The sequence below is a fragment of the Paralichthys olivaceus genome, chromosome 9 (assembly GCF_024713975.1).
Source record: "Paralichthys olivaceus isolate ysfri-2021 chromosome 9, ASM2471397v2, whole genome shotgun sequence".
NCBI lineage: Eukaryota > Metazoa > Chordata > Actinopteri > Pleuronectiformes > Paralichthyidae > Paralichthys > Paralichthys olivaceus.
The window spans coordinates 21,125,824-21,152,002 of record NC_091101.1 but is presented as its reverse complement, the minus strand read 5'-3'; the positions used below and the strand labels follow the sequence as shown (position 1 = coordinate 21,152,002).

Here is a 26,179-nt window from a genome sequence, read left to right as displayed (position 1 = left end):
GATTGCATAAGTAAAGAAGTACATGGGGATTAAGAAACGTCTTTTCTCTAAAGCTTTGTACTGACATTCACACGCGCGTATGATTAAATTAAACACTGCTCATCCTGCGAATGTGATCCACAAACAAAACACTTATTGCGTGATTGAGAGAGTAACATTTAAACGACTGATGTCAGGCAGTTCAATCTGGAGACCTGAACTTAGTCTGTGATAACTAATGGCTTCTCATCAGCAACTGTGTGATCTGCTGCCATTAACACCAGACGACTGGCAACTCGTGACAGCGCTGGCTTACCATAAATGGAGCGGTATCAGGCCTCTTTCACATGAAGATGGAAACAAAACGTTCAAGTATTCAGGATTGTGTTTTGTGAGCATTCCAATAAATTTGATTAGGACAGCATTTACTCCATAAACAATTAAATATCCAGAAGTCTGTTCTTGTTGGCTCTCCAGATGACAGTAAAACCTTTGTTTATAATTAGCCTGAGTCCCAGGACGATACTGAAGTGATGCAGACTGCAGAGGCAGTAGCTTTATAAAATGTTTTCATATTTGCAAAAAAGTTGAGTAAACGTGGAGGAGATTCACGTTTGTTGTATAACTGAATAAAATGCTGAGTCTCTGCTGTGTTCAGTTTATGGAAGTCTTCCCTCTGACCAATAGAGGGCAGTGGTTACAATGCAACATGCAGAGGAGCATCCAGCATCTGCACTCAAGGTCTTTTTACTTCACTGCTGTTGTGAGTTCACTCCACAGGGAACATTATGGTTGCAGAATAAATGGGAACTTTAACTGAATAAGTTGTTCTACTTAAGGAACATTTTGTGTGAAAGTTTGTTAAGTTGGATCATTAGTTTTAAAGTTTTGCTTCTGTCAGTTTGGTGTTGGTTCTACTCAGAATGAACTTTAAGGTATTTGCCACAAGAACCAATGTTTATATATAGATATATATTGAATTTAGATACACCCTGATTGATTTCTTGGCCATTGCAGTGTTAATCAATAAACTGGACACACACAGAGACTCCCCAGGGATGATGGATTAAGGTTATTTGGAAAGATGGCTCCAAACAAAGTATGTGATCACAAAGTAGATCATAAAAATGATAGATGGGCCTGCATGGTAAAATAAGATGAGTCGCTGGGAAAATAAGCTACAAAATATGTACACTGCTGGATGAGAGTTTGGAGATTTATTCTTGTGTGTGGGAAAGTATCAGAGTTTATACACAAGAGTGTCTCTGCTGGGAAGATAAGGGACAAGTGAAAGTTAGTGGAGCTGGCTTACTCTGCTTTCTGGTGACATCAACAGAGAGAGAGAGGGAGGGAGAGACAGGGAGGTTTTTGGAGGGGAAACCAAAGTACAGATCTGCCTCTCTCACAACCTCCTGGCGCACCAGTCTCTCTCTGTTGCGCCTCTGCTCTCTCAACTTTTTTTCTTCTCTGATCACAGCTCCTCTAAAACTTACACTTTTTTCAGTCCCCCGGCAGCGGAGGGATGTTCCCGGGGAAGAGGTTCCACCCCAGCTGAGCGTTTTCACCTTGGGAAGTTCAGGAGTCAGCCGGATAACTTCTTGTGAATGGGGAGGCATTTGACTTTTTACGCATCCAGCTCAGTGACGCACGCACGGTTAAATATTTTAAAAAGGAAATCTGTGCAAGTGTCACATCCAAAAATTCAAGTTTTCTTTCTCTTCTTCAATGGCAAGGCAGCGTTTTAAGGAGATTCTTGCTGATCGAGTCTTTTCAGAGAAACTTTGGTGAACTTTTGTTTTGCAGCAGCGGACTAAATTATATTTCGGCTTACATCACTTCTTTTTTTAAATCCTACCACACAGTCCAGTGGCCTCTCTTGACCTTTATTCGGGATCCCTACTCCCCTCCTCGGATATTCAATTCATCTTCGCTTTGGGAGTAATTTCTGTGGATACCATGCCTCCGACCGGAGCGGTGAGGCGGGCTGCGCTCTGCCGGGTTTGGGCTCTGGTTGTCGCGCTGCTGGTGTGCGTGGGCTCGGTGAGTGGGTGCCCTCACAAGTGCAGCTGCTCTGGGTCGCATGTGGACTGCCAGGGTCTGGGTTTGAAGACTGTGCCCAAAGGAGTACCGAGGAATGCTGAGCGCCTGTAAGTGACAGTATCTCTATTAAACACCTCACAGACATGCGTGGGACCCTGAGATGCGTCTTCTCTCCTGTGCAGCAGCTCACACGTGTAAAATTCAAGATTCATTTCTGGGCAGAGGTTGATTTTCAGAGGTGCTTGTGATGGAAGCTTGAAATCATTCATTATAGTGAGTTGAACTGCATCTAAAGTAATTTGAGTAAGTGTCCGTAGAAACGTGCGCTTTTTAAAAGCTGATTCACCTGCGCACAGATGCACAGTTTTGTTGGAAATGAGTCGTAATCATGGACCATTTACTGACTGATTAAAAGTGAAGGACATTTCAACCCAGACCTGCAGGCTGTGATCGTTACTTGCAAACATTCCATTTTATTTGCAGAACAACATTCATTAGTTGTGCTATAGTTTGTCCCATTTGTTAACTTGGGCTTAAGTCGGTTCACACAGTTTAGAAAGTTTTTTCATTTGTTTTGCTGTTAAATGAGGTGGGTGTCTTCACGTGTACAGGCATTTAAGCCCAGTGAGGCTCAGTGAATTGGAGGATAATGCATTATTACTTATGGAAACAAAGAGTAACTTTCGGGAAGTCTCATATCTGAGAGCATATACTGCAGCTTCTTGGCTTGTGATAGCTGGTGGCATGAAACTGCCCTGAAATTCACCAGTGACATCAATGAATGGAGGCAGTTAAGACAACAGACCTGTAGCAGACTTTTGAACTTTTAGAATGTTGAGGTCACAGTGAAATGCAAGAAGAGTCAGCAAACTCTTTGAATCTTTATATTCTCACGTTTGCAGTATTCACAGGTTCCTAAAGTTTGATCCTCAGAGACTAAAATCCTCCAGGTCTTTCAGTTTTCTTTAACCTGATGACTGTTAGTTTTAAATAATATTCATTCCTAAGGCAGAGACAGACCTTTGACAGACGTTGTTGTCAGCTCTGGCCCAATCTTGAAACACATATGTCCCTGCAGCCACACACACACACACACACACACACACACACACACACCTATGCTGTTACGGTATGGAAGTGATTATGCATGATAATGGAGCAGCCAAAAGCCCTGCAGGGGATCAACAACAGACCTAGCCCTGAGACAACAAACACAATCAGTAGGCTGGAAGTGGGGGGCTGTATTTGTGGATGTGTGTGTGTGAATGTGGAGGCATCGGTGGAGATGAACTTTTGATTTACATGTGTGCATGCATTTTCCCTGGCCCATGTGTTTGTTTACACCTTTATGTTTGTATTTTTGTGTCTGTATGTTGATGCTTGCGAGCATGATTGTGTGTTTTTACGTGTGTAAGTGTGAGTGTGAACAACAAACACTGTCCCACCAGGCTGTTGTGACCTCCCAGGACCTGTTGGCTTTGACACAGCAATCCCCAGAAGACATTCACACCTAAGGAAAATAAATAATTAGAGCGGGCTGTAATGGGGAGGTGGGATAAGGGGGTCCCCTGCTTCTATCGGGGGTCCCCTGGGTGGAATATTTGGGGTAGCAACGCCCCTCCTACCGCCTTCACTAGAAACTATGTGTTTATGTTTCCCTGATTTATCCAGGTCAGTGTTTCAGCTGTGACTTTGGACAAGAGTTGCTCTTTTCCTCCTCCTTTCTCTCTGTCTCTCAGTCTGCTTTCATCTCTTGCTTTCTCTCTGTAGATATATTTTTGGAAGTCTGAGATGGGAAACATTAAAATGGATGAGATTCCAGTTGTAAAGGTTAGGGCAGATGGGAAACTTTTTAGGAAAGAGAGACATGAGCATTATTGCCATGAGGAGGGATTTGGGTTGGATGGCTGGAATGAAACCCATGTGGACAACAGATTCTAGGACCCAGAGTGCCAAGTTTGTTACTGTATGAGTCAAAAACAAAGTTGCATCAGAGTAGAGTGCCCGAAATCTTCCTGTTGACTGAGCTGATCTTTTCCTCACTTTACCATTTCAAAGATGAGAATTATGAGGATCCAGTGTGTTAAAGTGTCTTCTTGATCTTTCAATATCATCATTGGTTGATGGACCAATATTTTTACACTTTAGAAAGCACAGTTATTGTGTTAAATTAAGTCTAAGCATTCAGAATATTCATCATTAACGGTTAATCTGACATTTGTTTTGACATTGTCAATGTCTGGGTGTAAGTGGATTGTTTCGTGCCAACACAAACTGGCGATGAAGCTTAAGTTAGCATCACAAATACATTAAAATGTACTGAATCTGTTATTTCAGAAGTTTCCTGGCAGCAGGATGTTCCTCCTGTTAAAAGGCAAAGCGATGTCGCAATGTTGAGGTAACTGGCTGGAGACTGGTATGCATCTGTTTGGCCTGTAAATCTGCATTTGGACCTAAAAGAATACTGTACTCCACTGAAATGCTGTGTTTTCAGCATCACATGCTCACACCTTCAGTGTTTGGAAAAATGGCTCCGAAAAGAAACTTTAACCAGTTTGGATGGATTCTATGGATGGCCCCGAAACATAGTGAACAGAGAGTCAAATAAAAATGTCTTGAATCTTAAAATCACTATTGGACCATAATTATAACTTTGCGGTCAGTTTGTTTCCCAACACTCATATTGAGTATTACAAAGTACACGCAACTCCGTTTGCTGATGTTTATTGAGAATGGAAAACTGGGCAGGACATTGACGTGTTTCTCAGTTCTACAATGTTGCTGTTTATTTGTGTCTCATTTGGAAATATTCAGTTTCGCATGAGGGGAAATCCATAGAGACGAGGAGAAGGAGATACAGTTGTCTCAAAACACCAGAATCCAATGCAACAAGACGAAACAACACATGGTGTTTGAGTAAGGGAAAGACTTTCACCGTATCTTTAGTGGAAAATCTTTTTCTGCTACTATTCTGCTGCTCTCTTTATCAGTCTCGACCACATGTACCGAATCAAACTAAATTCAGACAGATTCTACGGAGGTTACTGAAACGGTAGAAAATCACCGTTAAGTGACTAAGTACATGACACCGGTCACAGGAAACCGGGTTCAGCTATAAAACAACTTCAGGATTTACTGCTGCAAAACAGTGAAAACTTATACATTGGTAGATTTTTCCTTTAAAGGAACAAATGGAAGGAAGTCACAAAGGAAAATGACTGGCACTATAAAACAAGGTCATTTAAACTTAAGGAGTAGTCTTTCTCCTTGCATTACTCTAAGTGTATAACTTGATTCCAGTTCACTTGTGCTACATTTGGAAGTGAAGAGTGAGTTTAATTTTCAGAGCCAGAGTCCACCTGTCATAACTGCAGAATGAATCCCTCTTTAAGCCCCGTTTTCTCCACTATTGTAAACAGAGCATTTGGTAAGGTTAATGAGAGAAAAACAGTGGTGGCCTCAACTGTTCACTCATCACACGCTCGCACACATACACACAGGCAGCCTCGCAGATTACCTCAGGCCAGTCAATTCTGTAATGTCCTCCTTGGGAAGCCACTTGAGACCTCATTTGCATCTAATTTGAGTGGAGGGTTTTTTGGAGGGGGGGGGGGGACTTAACAGACGAGGCTTGGTAAAATGAATTGGAAAACAGGGGCGGCTTTTCTCTCCTGGGTCCAATTCACACCTGCCCTACAGGGAATGCACACACACACACACACACACACACACACACACACACACATGCACAACCTCAAATGTGGAATTTTTTTAAAGCTGCAAATTCCTAACTGTTGCCCCAGCTGCTATAAAATGTTGTGAAATGTAATACTTTGATCGTGTCTTATTCTGTTGGCTACTATGTGTGTTGATGTCTGTGTTTGTAGTTGAATGAGTTCACTATTGGAAGTAGCAAGCTTCCAGAGCCCACTTCACCCAAACTAACTCTGCCCTCTGTTCCTTCACTAACGCCATGTTGAGAGCGTTTTGGCAAGTTTCTTACGAGCAACACCTTCTCTTCTTTCTCGAGCCTCATCTGGCTTTTCCTCTCTTTTTCCTTTTGTTTCCTCTCACAAACTCCTCATACTTACCCCAACCTTTCTCTGTCCCTTCTCTTCCCTCAGTCTCTCCCCATTCTTTCTTTCTGCAGTCTTTTCCCTCTCTCTTTCCCTCTCTCCACCACTCATTGTCTGACCTCCAACTCTGTCTTCAACACACACACACAAACACCTCCAGTTTGCCAGCAGCATCTGTCCAATCAAGTTCCCATTTCCCCTCAGTTTGCCAACCTACACTGGTGCATACAACTGTAGGATCCTGCCACTGTGTGTGTGTGTGTGTGTTTGTGTGTATATGTGAACATTCTTCAGCGAGTGTGTGTTTCTGTGTGTAGAATGGACACACTCATCCTAGCGTCTGCTTCTGGCTCTTATCAAAGCTTGGTGTTGATTGGTCAATGGATGGTGTAACCACCACACCCTCAGCTCTGAAATGGCATTCCATGGTGGAACTGGACTGTGTGTGTGTGTGTGTGCGTGTGTGTGCGCGCTAACTCTTTGGGGTATTTTTCAGTATAAACACTGACCTTTTTTGACCAGTAGTCCTCACGGGGTCTGGAGCCTCGTCCTAATGAGGAAACACGTCATTTCTGAGGTCTTGGTTAAGGTTGGGGGTAAGGATAGGGTCAGGCTGTCTGCAATGAATGGAAGTCAATGCAATGCCCTAACAAGGGTAGCTGTGTGTGTGTTTATGTCTTTGTGATCTTTGAATACTGCGTTGCTAACCTGTGCTTGTCGCAGACCAGCTAATTTGTGCTGACATAGTTCCCGTCCCCTAAATTTAGTATAATTTGACTGGATCAAGAACAATCTGTAATCACTGAAGAACTCTGTGTTTGCTTCAGTTTTGGCTCAGCTCCTTTCAGTTGTGGCCTGAGCATTTGCATGAAGTCATCACAAGTAGTATTCTGTTATATGAGCCCAAATTAGGGCCAATAAGCTTTTAAACTTGTTATGTGATGTTCACAAATAAAAGCCTTTGTAAACCATTTGCAATAAATCTGCACAAAGTTTGCACATGTGTAGTAAAGATTTGAAAAAAGTGTGCATGAATAAAAGAAGATTTTCATTTGTACAATAAACCCGTGATTTGACTGTCATTGCCCTGTCAGATTCAGGTGTGAGAACAGGGTTTTACACAATCATTTTCTCAAAGTCTCTCTCTTGTTTTGAAAAATGGAAATCTTTTCCAGACATGTACAAACTTGAATCTTGTGCATATTTATGAAACAGGTTTACAAAGTCTGATTCATAATACTAAGTCGGAATTATTTGTAAACATCACTTCACAAGCTCAAAATTGTATTAACCCTAATATGAGTCCATATGGGTATATAGCCACACCAAAGACGTCTGATAAGTCAAAGACGCATTCCAACTGTTTTGGCAATCCCAATGCTAACCATGCTGTGTTGGTACTTCGCCAGCATTTGTGGAAACCAGGGAGCTAATTGGTGTATTTTCTCTGCACGCAGCATTTCTGTATATATACGCTACTTTGAAGAAAGGTTCAGTCAGCACACATGGTTTGGTAACTGCTGAATAAAAGCCATCATTCAATGAAGAGGTTTTTTTTATTTTTTACTGTTATCGTGGGTATGATGGTGATGTAATACATTTGAGGAGCAGCCGTGTGTTATTGCTATAGCAGACAAGTCTAAACTAATAAGTAAAAACCACAGTAAGCTTGCTGTTCTCAAACAGTCTCTTAATGTCACGCCTAGCGTCTGTGGCCATCTCATGGTAACAATTTTGTGTTCTTACGTTGGATTCAGTTATTTGATGCCAAATGGCAAAAGTGAGGGTAACCAATATTTAGGCTTCAGTTCTAGGTCAGTGGGTGATCTTCTCTTCCCCAAATTTCTCCAATGTGCGGGCAGTTGACCTTTCTATATAATGACATTCAGTCTGCCAGAGAGGCAGCCAGCTGGCACTGACAGTGGGCACTGCCCTTCTGGGAAACGGTGCAAGCTAGATGCAACATTAAAACATACACAGACAAACACACTGCATTGACATGGCACACACAAAAAGGCAACAAGCTGCACACACTCACTGGCATACATCATATGCACATACTTGCAGACATAGGACTGCATACTTAAAACTATGCATGAAAGTACACTTCCCTCACTCACATGATGCTTTGAAATTACTAGTGCGGTGGCCATTCTGCCTGTTAGCTTTGGCCTGTGGTGATGCTGGTTGCAGGTTTCTTTCTGAAACTGTAAAAGTGATCTGGAGTAACTGAGCCGTAGCAAGTAAAGACCGACTCAGTCCACAGAACCCTAAAGCTGTTCCACTGTTGCTGCACAGAGCTGTTCACCTGTTTATTCAAAGTTCTGTGAAGCCTGACTTGTTACGCAGAACCCTCAAACAAAATTAGTTGTCTTTGCCGTCATAAATGCACTATTGTCGTGATCAAATACATCACTTATGTTGATGAGTCCCATACAGCTGACCATGGGTGCTTGTCGCCTGCTTATTCAGTTTCTTATTCCGTGTCCAAATTGCAACAAATTCCACTCTGCATTTCATTGAGCCTTTAACACACGATGCAAGTGTGTGAAACCAATCAAAGTAATTGCTCCTGGAACCACCTGTAAGCAAGCCAACAGTTAACCAGATTATCTAAAACTCTTTCTGTGGAGAAAAAAATGGAGTGCACCTCAATTCCCTCTTCGCACAGAAAAACTCTGTATGCAGAAAGTACTGGAAGTATGACAGGTCAAAGTTGGACAGCATAGATGGTCTCTTAACTGTGATGGATGTTTGCAGGGGAACACTTTAGGTGATTATTTCACAGTTTGCCTTCATTTTCCCTTCAAAGTAAGTTTTGCTAACCTGGGGGTTGGCTTAAGACTTGACTTGATTGCCTGTTGCTTTTGGCCTTTGCTTTGTTTTATGATTACAGATAGGAATGATGATTTGATGACCCAAACTACTAAAATAAGACCCAGGTTGTCTGTTTTCTTTACCTTACAAAAAGCTCTTTGAAGTAGTGAGGAACAGCCAAGACTTTCCAGAAATATCCTCGCTCTCAAGGTCTAAAAATGGGGTCCTCACAAAGATGGTTCAAGAGCACACACATGTGAAAAAGGTGCATAAATATACTCAACAAAAATATATGCAAGAAAGCAAATAAGAAGTTTAATGCATGTAACCGCACATGTACAGCACTAGTCATTCTGCAAGCTTACATACACACTTACACTCATAGTACATTCTAATAAAACATGCAATTGGTTGTAGATGGAAACTTTGACATCTGACGAGAGAGAGAGAGAGAAAGAGAGTGTCACAGAGAAACTACCTCGAGTCACGACTGACCTTCTTTGACTTTCTGCCAACACAGAAGCCATCAGACCGGAGGACTTCAGAGCGTGTCAGACTAAAACACCGCTCTGGGTCTGTGTGCATGAGTGTGTGTGCAATATGCTCAGAGTCGTTTGATGTTAACAAGCTATGCCACCGTTTTGTTAGACCACTGTCACCAAAGCAACACATTATATCCACTCTGCTGGGACTTATTCTCTGTGCCTTTCTCTGCAAACTCCTCCATGATACATATTGATGTTTATTTGTGTGCATTTGGCAGTGCATGCAGTATGTGTGTGCAATATGAAAGTGTGACTTTCACCATAATTGGCTGTTTTCAGTCCAATTTTCAGCAAAGCTATGCCTGCAGGCGACTCCCTAATGTGGTCAAGCCTGCGTGGTTAACAGCAACACCAAACTATGAATTTCCTGAGTTTAACTCGCATTAACGTTGAATAGAACCTATGGAGGCGAGAGGAATAAATTGTGACAGACAGATAACAAAGCAATATGATGAGCGGAGACGCATTACTCCCCCTGATTTTCGCGAAACCCGATCAGTTGTGAAAGGAGCATTAACAAGTCATTTTAGAGACTGAGATCAACTAAGAATGAGAAGATATAGGGGGATAAAGATGGATTTAAAGCTAAAAAATCGATGGTAAAGTAGAGAAACACATCTACAAAGGGTAAGAAAGAGGAAAAAGTTAGTTGGAATGACGGAGCTTAAGTTAAAGACAAGTATTTAAGTGCAGATGAGATTGAGGGACCTGTTTTATACATAATTCCTCTGCATGGAGTGAAAATGAGTGTCCTTCAGTCTGCTGTAGGGAGAATATTTTACAGTCGAATGGTTCCTTTATCGTCAGTGTATCTGCGCCTCCTCTTCATTGCTGCTCTCCTCTTTCCTTTTATCTCTATTTTTGGGAACGAAGTTTCTTCTTCCCTTTGTTTAGTTTGTTTTAGCATTTGTTAGCATTCTAGACATTGCAGATGCTGCCTACAAGCCAGCCCCTTATTTGTACAAACGGAGAAAGATTTTGAACCCACAGAGACAAATGTCGGGTGAGGAACACCGGCCAGATAAAATGTTAAATGTCAAGTGTCAGAATGTTTCAGGGAAGAACGCAGAGCCTACACAAGAAACTATCTCCAACAGTGTGGTCAGTGTGTCCTTTGTTGTAGCAGCAAACTCCTCACAGCAGCAAAACAGATTCCCTTCATTCTTCACAATCTAAATTCTGCTTTACCGAAACTGGACACATTTAGAAGCTTTAGAAAGCAACAGTGATTGATGACGATGATTGTGACACATGAAGAAACGGAAATAAAGCAGATACAAGCCGGACTGAGGAAGAGACCATCTGAGCTACAGAGAGAGACAAACCCAGTAAACACATAAAAGAACCAGCTGTTTATAAATGGCCATAAAACACACGAAGCTCTTTTCACGTGACTTTGCCTGCTTGTTGTTATTTGTAAAAAATGCCTTAATTGCGACATTGTAGAATGGGATATGGGAGAAACTTTTATTATGTAAACCTGATGGTGACACACTGAATTCTTTTATGTAATATGGCTGGTAGAATAACTAATAATATCTACAAAAAACTGGTATGAGCCTTTCAATATCCTGTCATGTACAATTTTAAAGAGCATGACCTGGTGTCCTCAAAGGTCTGTGGGTTCAACCCTGGACCTTTTGTGTGAGTGTCCCTGTATTTGCTTGTTCATGTGTTGCCCTGTGTGTGTGTGTGTGTGTAAAAGACTAAAATCTCCCAGTGATGATTGCTGTGTATCCCAGAGAGCAGATTTGTAATAGCGGTGAGTTCACTACCTATTAGTGTCACGATGACAGAAATTCAAAACAGCAGTAAACGGTTGCTCAGGAGAACAAATGTTCCACAAAACTCCCAAATTTTCCAAAACCTGAAGACTTGTGTAAACTCTTGTAGACAATATATGGTCCGCAAACAGAGACAGGGATTTTACATGTCATTCTTTGTAATCCTTTTCAGGATTACATCTCTCCACCTTTAAAATGCATGATGTACATGTTACACAATCATTTATATTACATTTGAGTGTTTTGCTTAAATAATAAAACTTTATACATTCAAGTCACGTACATACATTTAATGTTAAATATCTGTGCTCTGCCACGATCCAGCTGTTAGCTCCATTTGAACATTTTGTTTCTATAGCAACAGAAATACAGCACAGCTCCACAGAGCTTGCTGCTTGACTGACATTGTTACCTCCACCATTTTTTCTTTAAGAGATATCTTTTACACACTCAGCTCCAGTTCTTTGTGTTGTTTCCCTTCGTCTTTCTCGTCTCCATTGGTTTATGAACTAGATTTGAAAAACCTTTGTCGAAGCATGAACATCTTCCTCAAGTTGAATCATTTTCAATTTACGCAGACTTTTTTGATCATGAACTTGGTCGAACTCTTGTTAGGTCAGCACTTTTCTGGATAAAAAGAGAATCATCGTTCTTAGAATTGAGATCACAATATTTTCTCATGGTTTTCTTTATTTTCCTTACCCTGCTGCTCTGGTGCATTGCCATTTGTTGAGGGAGAAAGTAGGAGCACATGTTTAATGTGGCTGATGTCCCCAATGGCTGAATCTCTGTCATTTGGAAATGACAGCGCTATGACAAATATCCATGAATAGAATTTTTATCTGGGTTAGTTGTGTAGCTTTATCTCTTATGCATGGTGAATTCAGATTTTAAAGGCCACCTCCTATCTTCCACCATGCACAGTTAAGAATATATTTTAACCGTTCATTTGTATTTACCAACAAAATAGATAGACTCTCACTGGTTTGGCTCCAATAAGCTGCTCTCTCAGCCCTGATTGATCAGGAATTTTTACTGTAACATTATTTTTGCCCTTTATGGTTAATATCAAGTGAGATTACGTGGTTATGTGAAAAATTGCTGCTAAATGTCATATTCAAACATTTGAACCGAAGGCTAAGTTTGAAGCAGCTTGATCCTGGCCCAGCGTTACTGTGACTGACACAGTAGAGCTCTAGAGGAAAAGGAAGAAGGCAATTAGGATTCCTTGCGTAACTAGGAGATTTAGAGAGCGAAATTGAGCATACCTATCTAAGAGAGAGAGAGAAGTATGGAGAGCAAGAAAGGAGCAATGAGAAAGTGAAGAGGTACAAGAGCGTTGTGGAAAATAACAGGAGATTAGCACAGGAAGCGAACGCATTCGGAAACGAGGCGTGAGGCAGAGAACAACAAGGGATGAAAGGGAAAGGATGGAGGGATAGAGAGATAAGGATGCAGCGCACCGATAGAGTGGGAGAAAAAGTGAAAAGAGGAAATGTCACAGTGTCAGAGACAGATAGACAGAGACAGAACAAAGAGAGGAAACAGTTTGCAGGACTTAATCGTTATTCCTCATTGTTGTCCCAAATAAAGGAAAACAGAGGGCAAAGGTCAAGAAAACGTACAAACCAGACTGACGGAGATAGTTGCACGAGTAGAGGAAGAGAAACACAAGCGACCTGCATGTGATCTGACTTACCAAACATTTTGATTCATGTTTTTTCATTTTACCACAGCGGTGGCAAGTCCAGCCTCTCATTCACTGAGCTCTTCAGGCTTTGACCGCATTCAAGTTCATGACTGAACACAACCAAATGCATCCTGAGATCCAGTCACTCAGACCACATTTGGAGGTGGTCAGACTTAACGCTGTGATTGGATCTCGGAGGATGGATGTTAATACCAGTACATACATTCCAATAGATATTCATCTGTTTTCTTAGTTTTTGTCCACATACCTTTATCTGCAGTGTGTGTGTCTAATGTCAGTTAACTTGTTGGCCTAAGGCAGCCAGACTATAAGGTTCACTGGTTTCAGTGGTCAGGGATGAGATTTGGTGGGGCGCTGTGTGTTTCTTTGTGTTGGTGATGGTATATTAATTCCCTGAACACCTGCTGTTTGCATTCTTGTCTTATCCCTTTGTGTCATTATGTGTCTCACTCCTGCTTGTAATGGAAACAAACACTGGTTAAGGCTTTTGTGTTAAGCCTCTCGTTGATTGTCTGACTGCCAGCTGGTCAGTTAAATTTAAAGCTGAGTTAAACTTTACTGCTGGGGGGTGGGGGGGGTGTATGGACTGGCTCATGTTTTGAAAAACAGAATAGAGAACTTCTTTTATGTTTGACAGTTTTAACTGAGAAAGAACAAAAATAGTAAATTAAGACCTGCATATGGTTTAAGATGCTGTTTTACTTGTAGGAATCATGAAATATTGCCAAACTGCTGATATTGTAGGCAGCTCTGGCTGCACTAAAAACGATACCTGTAAGTGGGAGCACAGGTCAACTGCTGTTTAAAATTTCAAAGAAGTGAGAGAGAATTGCAGTTTTATCTGCGTGAATACTTTAAAGACGTGGTATCGGATAGGTACATAGATTTGCGTACTCGCCTGCTGTCTGAGACATTTCCGATGCTGGTTTTGGAACGTCTCTACTCTTACAGTGATGAGGGTTTGTCTATCAGCTCCTGTTAAAGCAGTGTAGGATGTGATTTTTATCTTATTTCTACTGTTTGTTATTACGGCGAGTAACATCCAATCATACTCAGCGGCACTGACTTTGTCAGGATTTTAGATATGGCGATGTCGTCGCTCTCCACCTGGCTCTGTATCCTCAGTGTTTGTTTGACCACAGAGCGGTTTCCCTGGTGAGAGCAGAAGTTTCCACTGTGAACAAGAGAAAGATGGAGATAAGGATGGAGAGATTAGAGAAGCAGGGGGAGAAAAAAGAGAGGGGAAGGAAAAATATAGCCGACTATAAAAGAGTGAAAGATTGAGATAAAAGAGGGGAGATTAGACGGGAGAAAAAAAAAACAGAGGAAAGCAAAGAAAAAGTGTTTAGTCAACTGTGAAACAGAGAAAGATAAGACATGAGAGATTGAGGGAAGGGGAGACAGTAAAAGAGGGGAGATTAGAAAGAAAAAGTTGAGAGGAAGGCTGGGAAATCAGGTTGATGCTGGCTGTGAAGGACTGACAGATTGACACTAAAGAGCAGTGACTGGGGAAAGGAGAGATTTAAGATAGATAAATGGAGGGAAGGAAAAAAGAAAAGCTGAAAGATTGTTGCCAAATGTGAAAAGATAAGAAGTGGCAGATAACAGAGGGGTAACAGGGAGGAGAGGATGGATAGAGGTCGAGTGATGGGAAACAGAAATGCTCAGATTGGATGCTGCTGCAGAGTCACTGAAGTGAATGAAGACATAAAAATAAAAAACCTGGAAGCACCTCTTTCCTCAAGATGAAAATGTTAAATCATTGCTGTACTGAGTTTTTAATCACATCCTGAAAGGCTCATAAAAATGTTTTACAATAACACACACACTGAAAACCTGGGACAAGAACCAGCAGCATCTAATGATGTTGAAGAGAATCTGGTCTCTTGAATGGACCCGAAAGATGGATGAATGAATTCTCTTTGTGATGTTTTAGTGTAAACCAACTATTCACACTTCTTTTTAGCTCTGTTTTGGTCTCATCCATCTTCTGAGGGAAATGTCTCCCTCTGCAGCTGCTCAATGCTTCTCTCTTCAACAGATAGTCGCTAACTTTGCCAACCTTTTTTGTTGCTTGTCTGGAAATAGGGCTGATGAGAGTGAACCAAAACAATAAAGTTACGTGCTGCAAAATGAAATTCAACGAGCTTGATGATGCCAAAATAATCCTTAAAGGACCAGAGGAATCCATTAACGTCTGTGACTCAGTACACTTCACGACCAGTGACTGCAAGTGACCCATTTTACATTGCATGTGATGATTTGACAGATTGTGAATATCAAAATACTGTTTTCAAAGTTCCTCAGTAGCTCTCGTCTCGTCTCTTTCATTATTTTATTTTACCTCCCATTGTATCAGTTGAGATATTCAAACCGTTCATTAATCCTTGAGCTCTTTCATGGACCCCTGGTGGACTGTGCACCACATTCTGGGCTTTGGGAAGCACTGCCCTCGCCTGCACCAGCCCTCCCTGTCTCAGGCCAGGGTATGGCTCTTATTAGTGGTCCTTGCCATGGCAGCTTGGGGAAGCCTTTTGAAACCTAATATGGTCTTAAATCAGATTTATAAATGTTTAGGTGTATTATGAAAAACACACACACAGACTGTGCCTTGGCAAAACCAGACTCTGTTTATGTGTATGTGTGAGTGTGTCTGTGAGCGAGAGAGGGCAAGTGAAAGCTTATGGAGAGTTTGTGTGTGAAATAAGAGAGAAAATTGTGTCGGTTGTTTGTCTGTGTTCTCCTGTGTGTGTGTGTGTGAATGGGTTTTTTTTTTTTCCTTGCCCTAATTCCTCCAGTGCGACAGCGTTTCAATAAACAGCATAGCTGTATAAAGGGAACCAGTCTATACACACTCAGGCAGTCAGTTCACATTGCAGTATGTATACATTGTGCACTCATAGTTAAAACAGATTGAATGACAGCCAGGAAACATGATAAGCTTTTAAACTCTGATGATGGAAAGAGAAAATAATTTCATCACACTTTTTTTGTTGGAAACTTTGCTTCTCAATAAATCACAGCAGTAGGAGGTGTGTGTGTGCGCCCTCGCCCGCCCGCCCACGCGTTTGTTCACAAAATATCTGTGCCTGTACAGTGGGAGTATTAGTATGTTTTGGTTGTGTGTTTATTTGTGTTTGTATGTTTGTTTGTATGTGTGTGTGGGCTCATTTGCTGAGGGGCATTCTCACGCTTTGTCCCACAGCCACATTCAATGATTTGACTAGAACGCACACAGTCACACAAATAAAGACACACACACACAATAAGTGGGTGCCCAGCAATGTTTATTTGCTTTTTTATCATTTTTATAAAGACAACAAATACAGTGTGTTGTAACAAGTTCATGCAGTTGAATTTAACTTGACCTCTAACCTCTGTGTTTCTTTGTGTAGGGATCTGAACAGAAACAACATCACCAGAATCACTAAAGTGGACTTCTCTGGCCTCAAGAACCTGAGGATTCTGTAAGTTTCATTCTTTATCTGTTAATTTCAACATTTTGTGGTGATATATGTGATGAATATTTCAGTGATACTAAAATTATTCCAGAAAATGTTAAAGTAGTGCAACAAGCTTACCTCAAATCAGTTTGTTTCAGTAAAAAAAACATTTATTTTACTATAAGGTCTAGTATTGTAAAAAAAATGTTCTTCAAGCTTTTTGATGGCCTTAAATGGCTTTCATCAAATGTCCTAATAAAAATGAAAACAGGTAACCTTAGACACCTCATGTCTTTGTGATCACTTTCTATCGTACTATTTAATGCAGTCAAAGTATTGAGGAAGAGTAACCCGCTCATGTTGTTGGAAAAAGTCTAGCATGATAATTGATGGTGTGTTCCCAAATTCTGGAGATCAAGATTTGTGTCCCATCCTCTGCTGAAAATAAACATTTTGTTGTCATTTATTAAATCACTCTGTCCTCAGCTTAACCAAGTTTTAGTCATTAAAACCACAGAGTTTGCCACTGGGTTGAGAAATCAGAAAAGTTGCTTTTGGATTCAGCTTATTTAGTCAATAGGTACGAGGTTGGAAGGTATCAGAGGTTGAATCCACCAGGTCTACCAGGTCTTTTATGTGCCTACTCTCCTCTATTTTTCCTTGTTGTGACTTTTATTTGCTGCTTTGCAAGGAGTCCCATTTACAAAAAAGATTCCATGCCGGAGTAATTAGACAAATGCTATATTAACCTAATAAGCCTGTGTATGGCTATCGGGGAAACAAGTCTCTATAAAATACAGTTTCCCATCCTAATGAGGGACTTCAGGGCAGGAGAGAATTCGAGTGTCTTATCCAAGGAGTCGAATGTCGTAATTACTGAATATTTACGAGGTTAAATAAAAGACTTATCGTGTGCTGAGGTGCCAGTAACAAGCAGCGAGACCCCCATTGGTTAAACAAGCAACATAACAACAAGATGTTAGACTGGTGGGGTCTATGATGATGTGCAGATGATCCGAAGCTGGTGAAAACGTGGAGTTCACTATTGTCTCCCGTGAGTCTCTGAACAATAGTTGGATTGTGCAGAATTTTTCATGTTTTGCAATTTAGGGAAACACCAGAGAGAGAAAATTAGACGCAGGCATGCCGGGGTCGGGTTCAGTTAGTTCTCTCTTGGGCTCAGACAGGTTTGGACAGAAAAATGTGTCTCAAGCAACCACATATGTACATTGAAAGCTTTTTTGCTCAATGTAAATGTTCCTTCTGTACGCACTTGCCAGAAAGTGTCCAACCTGAACTAACGTGATGTCGTGATTCCAGCCTCTGATCTGTCCAGGAAGTGTTTAGGGATTGAACTTCAAGCGACAAAATCACATGAGTCCGACTGACAGGCCAATCTCAAGTTGAAACTACTTTCAAAGTTGCTTCATTGACTGCTGTGTAAACTTGCAGGTGACCATAAAGTTCCCATTGGACATTTTTTATCATGGACCTTCTATATTTTACATTTTTGTGCCTGTTTTTGTATTTTCGAAAAGAAAACGCCAATCATCTGTAAAGTCATCACTAATGTTTCTCCAGCTTGTCATACTCATCATATTTAAACGGCTGCACTCTGTGGAGCATGACTCCTCTGGTCCTCTCAGCTGTCCTAATGACTTCAAGGGCTCTACAGCTCTTCTAACTGAAGTGGCTCAAATCTGTGTGTATGCATGTGTGTATGTTTGTGTGTGTGTGTGTGTGTGTGTGTGTGTGTGTGTGTGTGTGAGGCCTGTAATAACTATAATCACTGTTGGCTGCATGCAGCTTCCCTCCTCATTCTGTTTTAACCAGACCGGGCAGATAAAAATACACTCCCATCACAAACTACGCTGAAGGAGTGGACGTATGTTTATGCATGTGTGTGTGTTTGTATTTGTTGGTGTGTTTGTTTCACATCCACTATACTTGTGAGGACCGTGGTGAGTTTTTTAATTTACGTTTAGTGATTGTTTCATGTTTTTAATCGCTGCATGTGTTTTTCAGCACTACAAGGAATTAGACAAGGAGATGTTTAAGTGCATCCTGTGTACTTAAGACAGGATGACTGGGACCAAAAAAGAGGCTGTGTGTGTTAGTGTGTGTGAGTGAGAGTGTGTTTGTGTGTGGTGGGCCGGCAGCTTGTTTCATGTGGTTGGTGATAAACTGCTGTGACATTTCCCCACTCCAAATCTGTTAAAGAAATGAGAAGGAGATGGCTTGGGAAAGAGAGGAGTCTGAGAAAGTACACACTCAACCTCAGACACACACACACACACACACACACACTCACACACACACACGCACGCTGTGGTTATCAACTGAGTGTAGCCTTGACCATTACTGTTACATTATCAACCCCTCTTCTCTCTTCAGCTCTTATTCTAACACTCTTCTTCTCACACTATCAGACTCAGTCTCAATCTTCTCTTTGTCACTTAACCCCCCACATAGATCCCATGGGAAAAAATTTGCATGTAGTTAAAAGCTTCTATCTACTTTCCAGTAAAAGCCAGTAGCTGCAAAAAAAAAATCTTTATTCGACACCTATGCCCACATACAAGCTTGTCATTATTCCTAATTATCCATCCATCCACTCATGGGAATACAACCTTTATTACTTCTGTTCAAATTCACGACTGCCATTATGAACTGGCATCCATTTAACGTCTCAACCAAAACGATAACACATGCAACATAATTATATCATACTATACATTCATATATATTTTTATTTCTGTGTCACAATGCATTTGACCCATCCCCTCCTGGGATTACAAGACACCCCTAATTTACAAACGCACACATCTCCTTTCCAGATAAACACAAAACATGAAGAAATAGGGAAGACGCACGCACACAGGAAAAGGGAATAAATAAATAATTCAATATCAATTGTACTTTAAACTGCTCTAGTTATTAATAATCATAGAAAACAATAATAACAAATCTGTGTGAATTGGACTAATTGGACAGATCTTTTTGCTGTAATCACAGCTCGTCTCTGCATGATACTGCCTGTGCAGCACTTACTGATCCATAATATCTTTGGCAGCCCTAACCTGCAAGATGTCTTCCAGATTGTGGAGAAATTGAGTAATTCCAAACAAATTTAGATGTAGGTAAAAAACTCCTGCTTGATATTGAACATTTGGCCGGGGAGAATTACTGTGGTTTCACCCATTGTGCGTAAACAAGTGACGTTAATACTCCCTGAAGGATTCCCTTATTTCCTTCAGAGAGAAGAGCTGAGTTTGCCACAAGGTAGCATGACATCATTGGGCTTTTTTCGAATGGTTGCTAAGACTTGCTTATAAGGTTGAATGGAAGAGTTATTAGACACACCAGGCCCCACACACATGAAATCAGTATGTTTTCTCTCTTTTCTCCATCTCTGTTGATGACTAATGCCTGATACACCCCAATAAAAAAACAGTGCTTCATCTGAACAATATGCGACTCTCCACACCATGTGTTTGGCTGATGATTCCCTCCTCCCTTTAAAACTTTTCATAAGTCAGCATGTGGTTGATCCCTCATTTGGACAAATAAACTCTGATAGTAACTCAGAGTCATGTCCTGATTTAGCTTTTTCTATCAGGATGGAGAAAATGCAGCTGGAATAAACATGATGGATTAATGCTGGCTGGCCTGTGAATTATGACTGATGGGCTGGAGTCAGGGCTGAGCACATGTTGAGTGGTTATGTGTGTGTTTGGGTTTGCTTGCTACCAGAGCATAACTGTGTTTGTTTTTGTGGATCAAGTAAACTGTTGATTAATTCCATTTCTAACTATTTTCTCTAAATATTTTGGGTAATTTTTGATGAGAAAGCTCATTATTTCCTATAATTATACACTAAGTTACACTATTTCCTGCTTCTTGTTATATAAACAGAAAAGACAAATGAAAAGAAAATGCAACTTAGCATTTCATTGTTCACCAGAGTAATTGATAGGGAAAATAAACAAAATAACAAGTGGTTATACTACGGAATAGCTGTTTACCAAGAATATTAGCTTCATTGACATGGTTTTCAACAGTTTTAATTTCTTTTAAATAAATACTGGTAAATGCCATTTTAAATTAAGATAAAAGTGTGTGTGCATCTTTGCTCATGCCTATAAGAGGGCTTGAATATGAATATGAATATGTCCAACAGATTGTTTGTGTGTCTGCATGTGTCTGTTTGTTAGTGTAAAGAGGTATTTCAGACCATGAATTAATGGCTGTCATTCAGCTACATGTCTAAAAATGATTTTTTTTGAAAGAATATCTAAAGGAATTAAGCTCATGCCAAAACAATTCAGACTCAACATAGCAGGCCAGACAGTGTCTTCTCTCTGATACATCTCCTTCAGTCATATTTGGCTCCGTCTTTCTTTTTTCTCTCTCACTCAATCCATCTCATCATTGTGGGATTCTTAATTTTTGAATCTCTCTCTCTCTACCTCCTCCTCTCACATCAACCTCTCTCTTCCATCGATCTCCTCCTCCCTCTCTGGAGATGTCACTCTTAACATCCTAAGACAGAAAGTATAAACACATATCTGCTGAGATGTTCTCTCTCCCATTCTCTGTCCCATCTGGAAAACCTTAGGTTGCCCCAAAAAACATTACAGCACACACAGAGAGAGCCGAGAGGGAACCAGAGGAATATATGTTACATTGGGATCTCCACTGGAAAGGCAGAAGAGAAATGGAGACTTTATCCATCGAGGGGTGGAAGAGGAACGGGTGGTGAATTGTTTGTTTTGGCTGACTGCATTGGGACATTTGTGAAACTCTGCATGTCTTAAACTTTAGCTTCACGCTACATTCATTTGTTCAGCACACTGATTAGTTGTTTATACAACCATTTTTAAAAAGTGCAAGTGTCTCTCTTCATGTTTGAAAGGTCTGTTTCTGGCAAGCAGCTAATTTTGCTGTTTGCATCGGCCAGAAAATAAGATTTATCTGGTGTTTCTTCCTCTGGTGAGAACCTGCAGGTCAGCTGGGAAACCGGCTGTGGGAAGACATTCCCAATGACATGGTTCTCCCTCAATGTGATATTTTAATTGTGGAATTTAAACAAAATGATTTCTATCTTGTCTTGAATCAGATTATTACCAGCACCACTTGTGTGTTGTGTTTTCATCAGGTGGTTTGTTTGTTGGATTGCTTGTTTTTTTGTCAGCCGGTCGTGGGCCAAGAAAGGACCCGTACATTTTTTTATTCCCATCTGGACAAAGGGATGGATCCAGGAATTTCTTTTCACTTTCTTTAATATTTTAAAAGTGATGTTTTTTGACATTTTCACAGATTTTCCCAGGGAATCATTAATGGATCTACATGGCTGAAAACAATCCGACATATTGAGGGGAATGATATCTCTGAATCTGTGCCATTTGTTGCGTCTTGATTTAATTTAAGGGGACTGCTGGCGGAGGTGCGTGTCCTTTACCGAGTGCCATTCAAGTCTTTGAATTAATCCTGGATTTGTTTTTCTTTCTGTCTTTTTTGTGTCTGTCACTGTAGTCATCTGGAGGACAACCAAATCACTGTCGTTGAGAGAGGAGCCTTTCAAGACCTCAGGCTGCTGGAGAGGCTGTAAGTAAATCATCTCACAAGACTTTCTGAATGCGCACACACTTTCAACTTCCTGCTGCCGAGATGATACCTGAGTCTATCCAATTCACACACTACCTTGGAATCTCCAATAGATATTGCCTTGTTACGTGTGTGAGTGTGTCGTCAGTTCACACGGAGGCTCGAGTCAATAGAATCGAGGTGTGAGGGCACAGCACAACACTCCCCACACACACACACCTGCATGTTTATGACTCTGTCAGAGGAAAGACCACGACTCAGGAATGATGGTGCGCAAGACTAGTGCCTACAGCAATACTGTCCACTTTTGCTGTTACTATAGCTGCTATCAGTCAGCACGAAACGTGACAAGTGTTTCTATGCAAATCTTGGCTGGGACTTGTCCCCTATCAGGACTCTGTTGCACAGAGAGACCACAAATAGCACTTTGTATAAGCTTCAGTAGCTTAGAATTGGACATTAGTTATTACAGTTATATCTGCTGCTTCGTCAGTTATTCCCTGAATTGCACAGGTCATAAAAATTAACACTCTGATTAATAGCTGATTGACTTCGTGAGCAAAATCTAAATTATATTCTCTAAGAAGTGAGTGGAGCAGAGCTGCGGTTTGCTGCTGCTCCAAAGCTTCATATTCTCTGAGCTGAATTACTGACTCGAAACTAAACAAACTCTCAATGGGGACTGCTTAGAAATACTGACATTAATATGAGTTATCAGGAGAAAGAACAGGAACGCAGCCGGCAGCAACTACAAAGCAAGAGTCTTCGTCTGTTTTCTTCGGGACGCTTCTGGGATGGTGGTTGGATGTTCTTTCCTAAAAAAATCTGTTGAACCTCACAGAGGTTTTTATAGACTCCCTTCAGGTGATGTAACGCACCTTCTGGCTGCCATATTGGAGGTCTTCAACTGACGAGAGCGGCATTCTCTAATTCGGGACTTGGCTCTTGTAGCAGTGTTGAATTGACATTGTTGTGTTAGGACTGGAGCTGAATATTTCCTCAGTGATATGTCAGTCAGATTAAGTCAGTTCGTCAGCTATGTCACCAGACTAGAGATTTTAATTTTCCTCTTGTCTTTCGACAGTTTCATGAATTCAGTTGTAACCTAAAGACACATGTTTCTGCTGTGCGACTCCAGAAAGTGAGGACTTTTCTCGAATCTGAAACCGTTTCTTTCTCATAGGACACCGTGCTAACGTGGAGATTTTATAAGAAAAATTCCTTTTGACCGTTGGATGGAAACATAAAAGCTGTTTTCAGATAAGGACTCTGGAAAATGTCTGAAGAACGCAGCAGGAGATGACACATTAACAGCAACAGGAAAATTTCCTGAGCCAAGAGGTGATGGCTGGGTGGAGCAGCAGGAGGCAGGACATGTTGTATAACTTCTGCTGCGGAAATCCCGTCTTTTGTCAGCATATCGACTCGAGTGTCCGTTCTATCACCAAAAGCTCTTGAATTTCCAAGTTGACGTCTTCATCTGCATCTTCTATGTGAATGTCTACTCTTTGCAACCTGAGATATTTGTATTATTTGAGTTTTTTTCTGCTGCACTCTCACACGGGCTCACTCTGACATGTTGTGGACATTTAACCAGGCGCCTGGCCGGGACATTTCTGCAAAATTTCAGCAACAACTGACTTGCACATTTGCATTCTCACAAACAGCCCCAGGAAAATGCTCAGGCTTTAGTGGATGCGTGAAAGCAGACCTACAGTGGAGGAGCAGACAGAGAGATAAAAGCTGTTAGTTCAGGTGACGGGAAACTTCACTGACACTGGGTAGAAACCTGAGAGATGTTGAGTGGCAGCAACATGTGTATCCTGACTCTAAATGGAGATCACACATCTGATAGTGAAAGTGTGAGGTGATGGGCTGCTTTAATGTTAAAAGGCTCTTTAAGGTGGTGTGTCATGAGGGTCAGAGGTGGAGGGAGGGAGGGAGGCAGAGGTTAGGTACGATAGTTGTGTCAAAACTTGCACAGGAGATGGTTTCATTTCAAACTCCAGCTTTGTGCAGCTGTAACATGTCTATAAAACTGCATGTAAAACGTAAAATGCATAACAGTGTATAAATGAGACGATTCGCTCATTTCTGTCAGTTGGAGATAAAATCAAACTTCGCCTTTTCCGTTTTGAAAGAAAACCACAAAAAATAGTGATGGTCATTTTAAAATGCGTCGCTGACAGATTCTCTGATGTTGTGCGGATCAGGGTGAAAGGTGAGGGGTGAGAGGTCCTGGTGCTGAGTCTGTGTGATTTATGGAGTCACAATGTGAAAAACATGTTGAGGACATTCATTTAGGTTAAAACATGAATTATAAGGTCACATTTTTGGATCATTCATCTTCTTTGTAATTTGAAAGATACAAAAAATGACTCAGAGGTGGTCTGAAGTAAAAAATGTAATGCCTGACCTTTAGTGTTATAAATCCAGGTTTATATTATTACTATTCATTGTTATAACTGTTGGATATTTTCTGTATTTTATATTTTGGCTCTTCCAGTGACACTAGTTCCCTTTAGTCTCCAAACCATTTCTGATGGCCTTTACAGTATTCTGCCGAACAGACACAATTTTTCCAAATTTAAAAATATAGTGTCCGTAGACTTGTGGGTTGGTAATATCTCAAAGGTTCCAAGCAGAAAAAACTCGTCATTATTATTTGAAAACACACAAAGGATTCTTCTCTTAAAAGTCATAACGGTTTTGTGAGTGAACGTCTTCAAGTGACTCATAACCGTAATAGTAGGCGGTCATGGGCTTTACTTTAGTACCAGCAGTTATTTTCTAGGAGCAGGGGTCAATTATTTCAAATGGTGGATATCTCCTTTTGGACTGCAGCTCTTTCCATTGGTGCACACAGGAGTCATGGGCTTATTATCATTATCTCAGCGGTTAAAAGGTTGGTGTCTGTGTCTTCTCCAGTGCAGACTCTACGCTGTGACCCTGTGACCCCCCCGCCCTCCTTTTCTTTTCTTTTTCCCCCCGCACGCCTCGTTTCTCAGCCAAATGCTCTAGTAGCTTGATAACACTTTCACTCCCTCTCCTCACACTGTCCTCATCTATCTCTGCTGTTGCCATCCCCACCCTCCTTCTACACACACACACACACACACACACACACACACACACACACACACAGGCACGTCTTTCTCCCCCAACCTACTCTTCACGCACACATCTTTCTGTTGGTTGACACCATTTTTCTCGTCCCTCCATCTCCTTGTGCTTCTCATTCCTTTCTAAATAACTGCCATGTGTTCATTTCAGGCTCGGTTCACATTGCATTGTATTTTACCAATGGGTATGAGAAGGGTTTTCACTCCATAAACTATTATGTTTAGAAACAGTCCTATATCATCGGTAAAAATACCTGCAACGTTTCTTTGGAACTTTTAAATTACAAAGCAATGTAGAGATAGTTCCGTTAAAAACATTTTGATCCTAAAATATGAACAAATTAACTACATGTACTTTCGATATTGAAATTTCCTCCAAAAGTTTCCTTTAAATCTTTACACACAGAAGAAAATATTTTTTATATGAGAACGATCCAGAAGATCTCTGTTTTAACCTAAATCCTCATGGAAGAATGCAATCTCCTTATTCTCCATTGTTGTTTCTTTGATGGCACATTAAATAACTGGCTGGTCTTTAATGTCACAATGATCCTGTAATGCAAACATTCACTTCACCCCCCCCCCACATTAAGTCATTTTACACATGTAATAAATCTTGTCTTTTTTCGTGTGGGCATTTATACTTTTTTTAAACTATGACATGAGGTTGTTGATGTTGGCCTCATACACGTGAAACCCCTTCTTGGAAAACTTGGGTTCAAGAGCCCAAAGCCTTTCACATTTGTGTTTCTTGACCAGTGTTAGTGGTTTAATACAGGACGGATAATCTGTCAGGTCAGATTCATGAGAGAAAAATATCAAGCATGAATTCCTGGACAAAGCTCTTTTGTGCATTTTTGTCGTTTCAGAAAATGTAGGTCAGTAAGACGAGGCTAATTAGATACACAGTCGTCTTCTTCACATGAAGACAAACTAGATTAAGACTGTCATCAGAATGTATTTAACACGGTTGTCCTGACTCAGTTTATTTGTTCCGAACATATCTTCCACTGTTGCGGAGATGACCTGGAAGACACGTTCCTTCTCTCGCTCTC

The 26,179-nt window shown here is 40.9% G+C and overlaps 1 protein-coding gene across 1 annotated transcript in view; it reads left to right on the top strand.

The window, feature by feature from the left end:
* The first annotated feature begins 1,369 nt into the window (after window positions 1–1,369).
* slit3 (slit homolog 3 (Drosophila)) overlaps window positions 1,370–26,179 on the top strand; it is a 222,165-nt gene continuing 197,355 nt past the window's right edge. Inside the window, exons 1-3 of the mRNA XM_020082225.2 lie at window positions 1,370–2,126; window positions 16,348–16,419; window positions 21,931–22,002. Of these exons, the coding sequence (XP_019937784.2) occupies window positions 1,936–2,126; window positions 16,348–16,419; window positions 21,931–22,002 (335 nt within the window). The 5' untranslated portion in view covers window positions 1,370–1,935. The remainder of the gene's footprint in view (window positions 2,127–16,347; window positions 16,420–21,930; window positions 22,003–26,179) is intronic.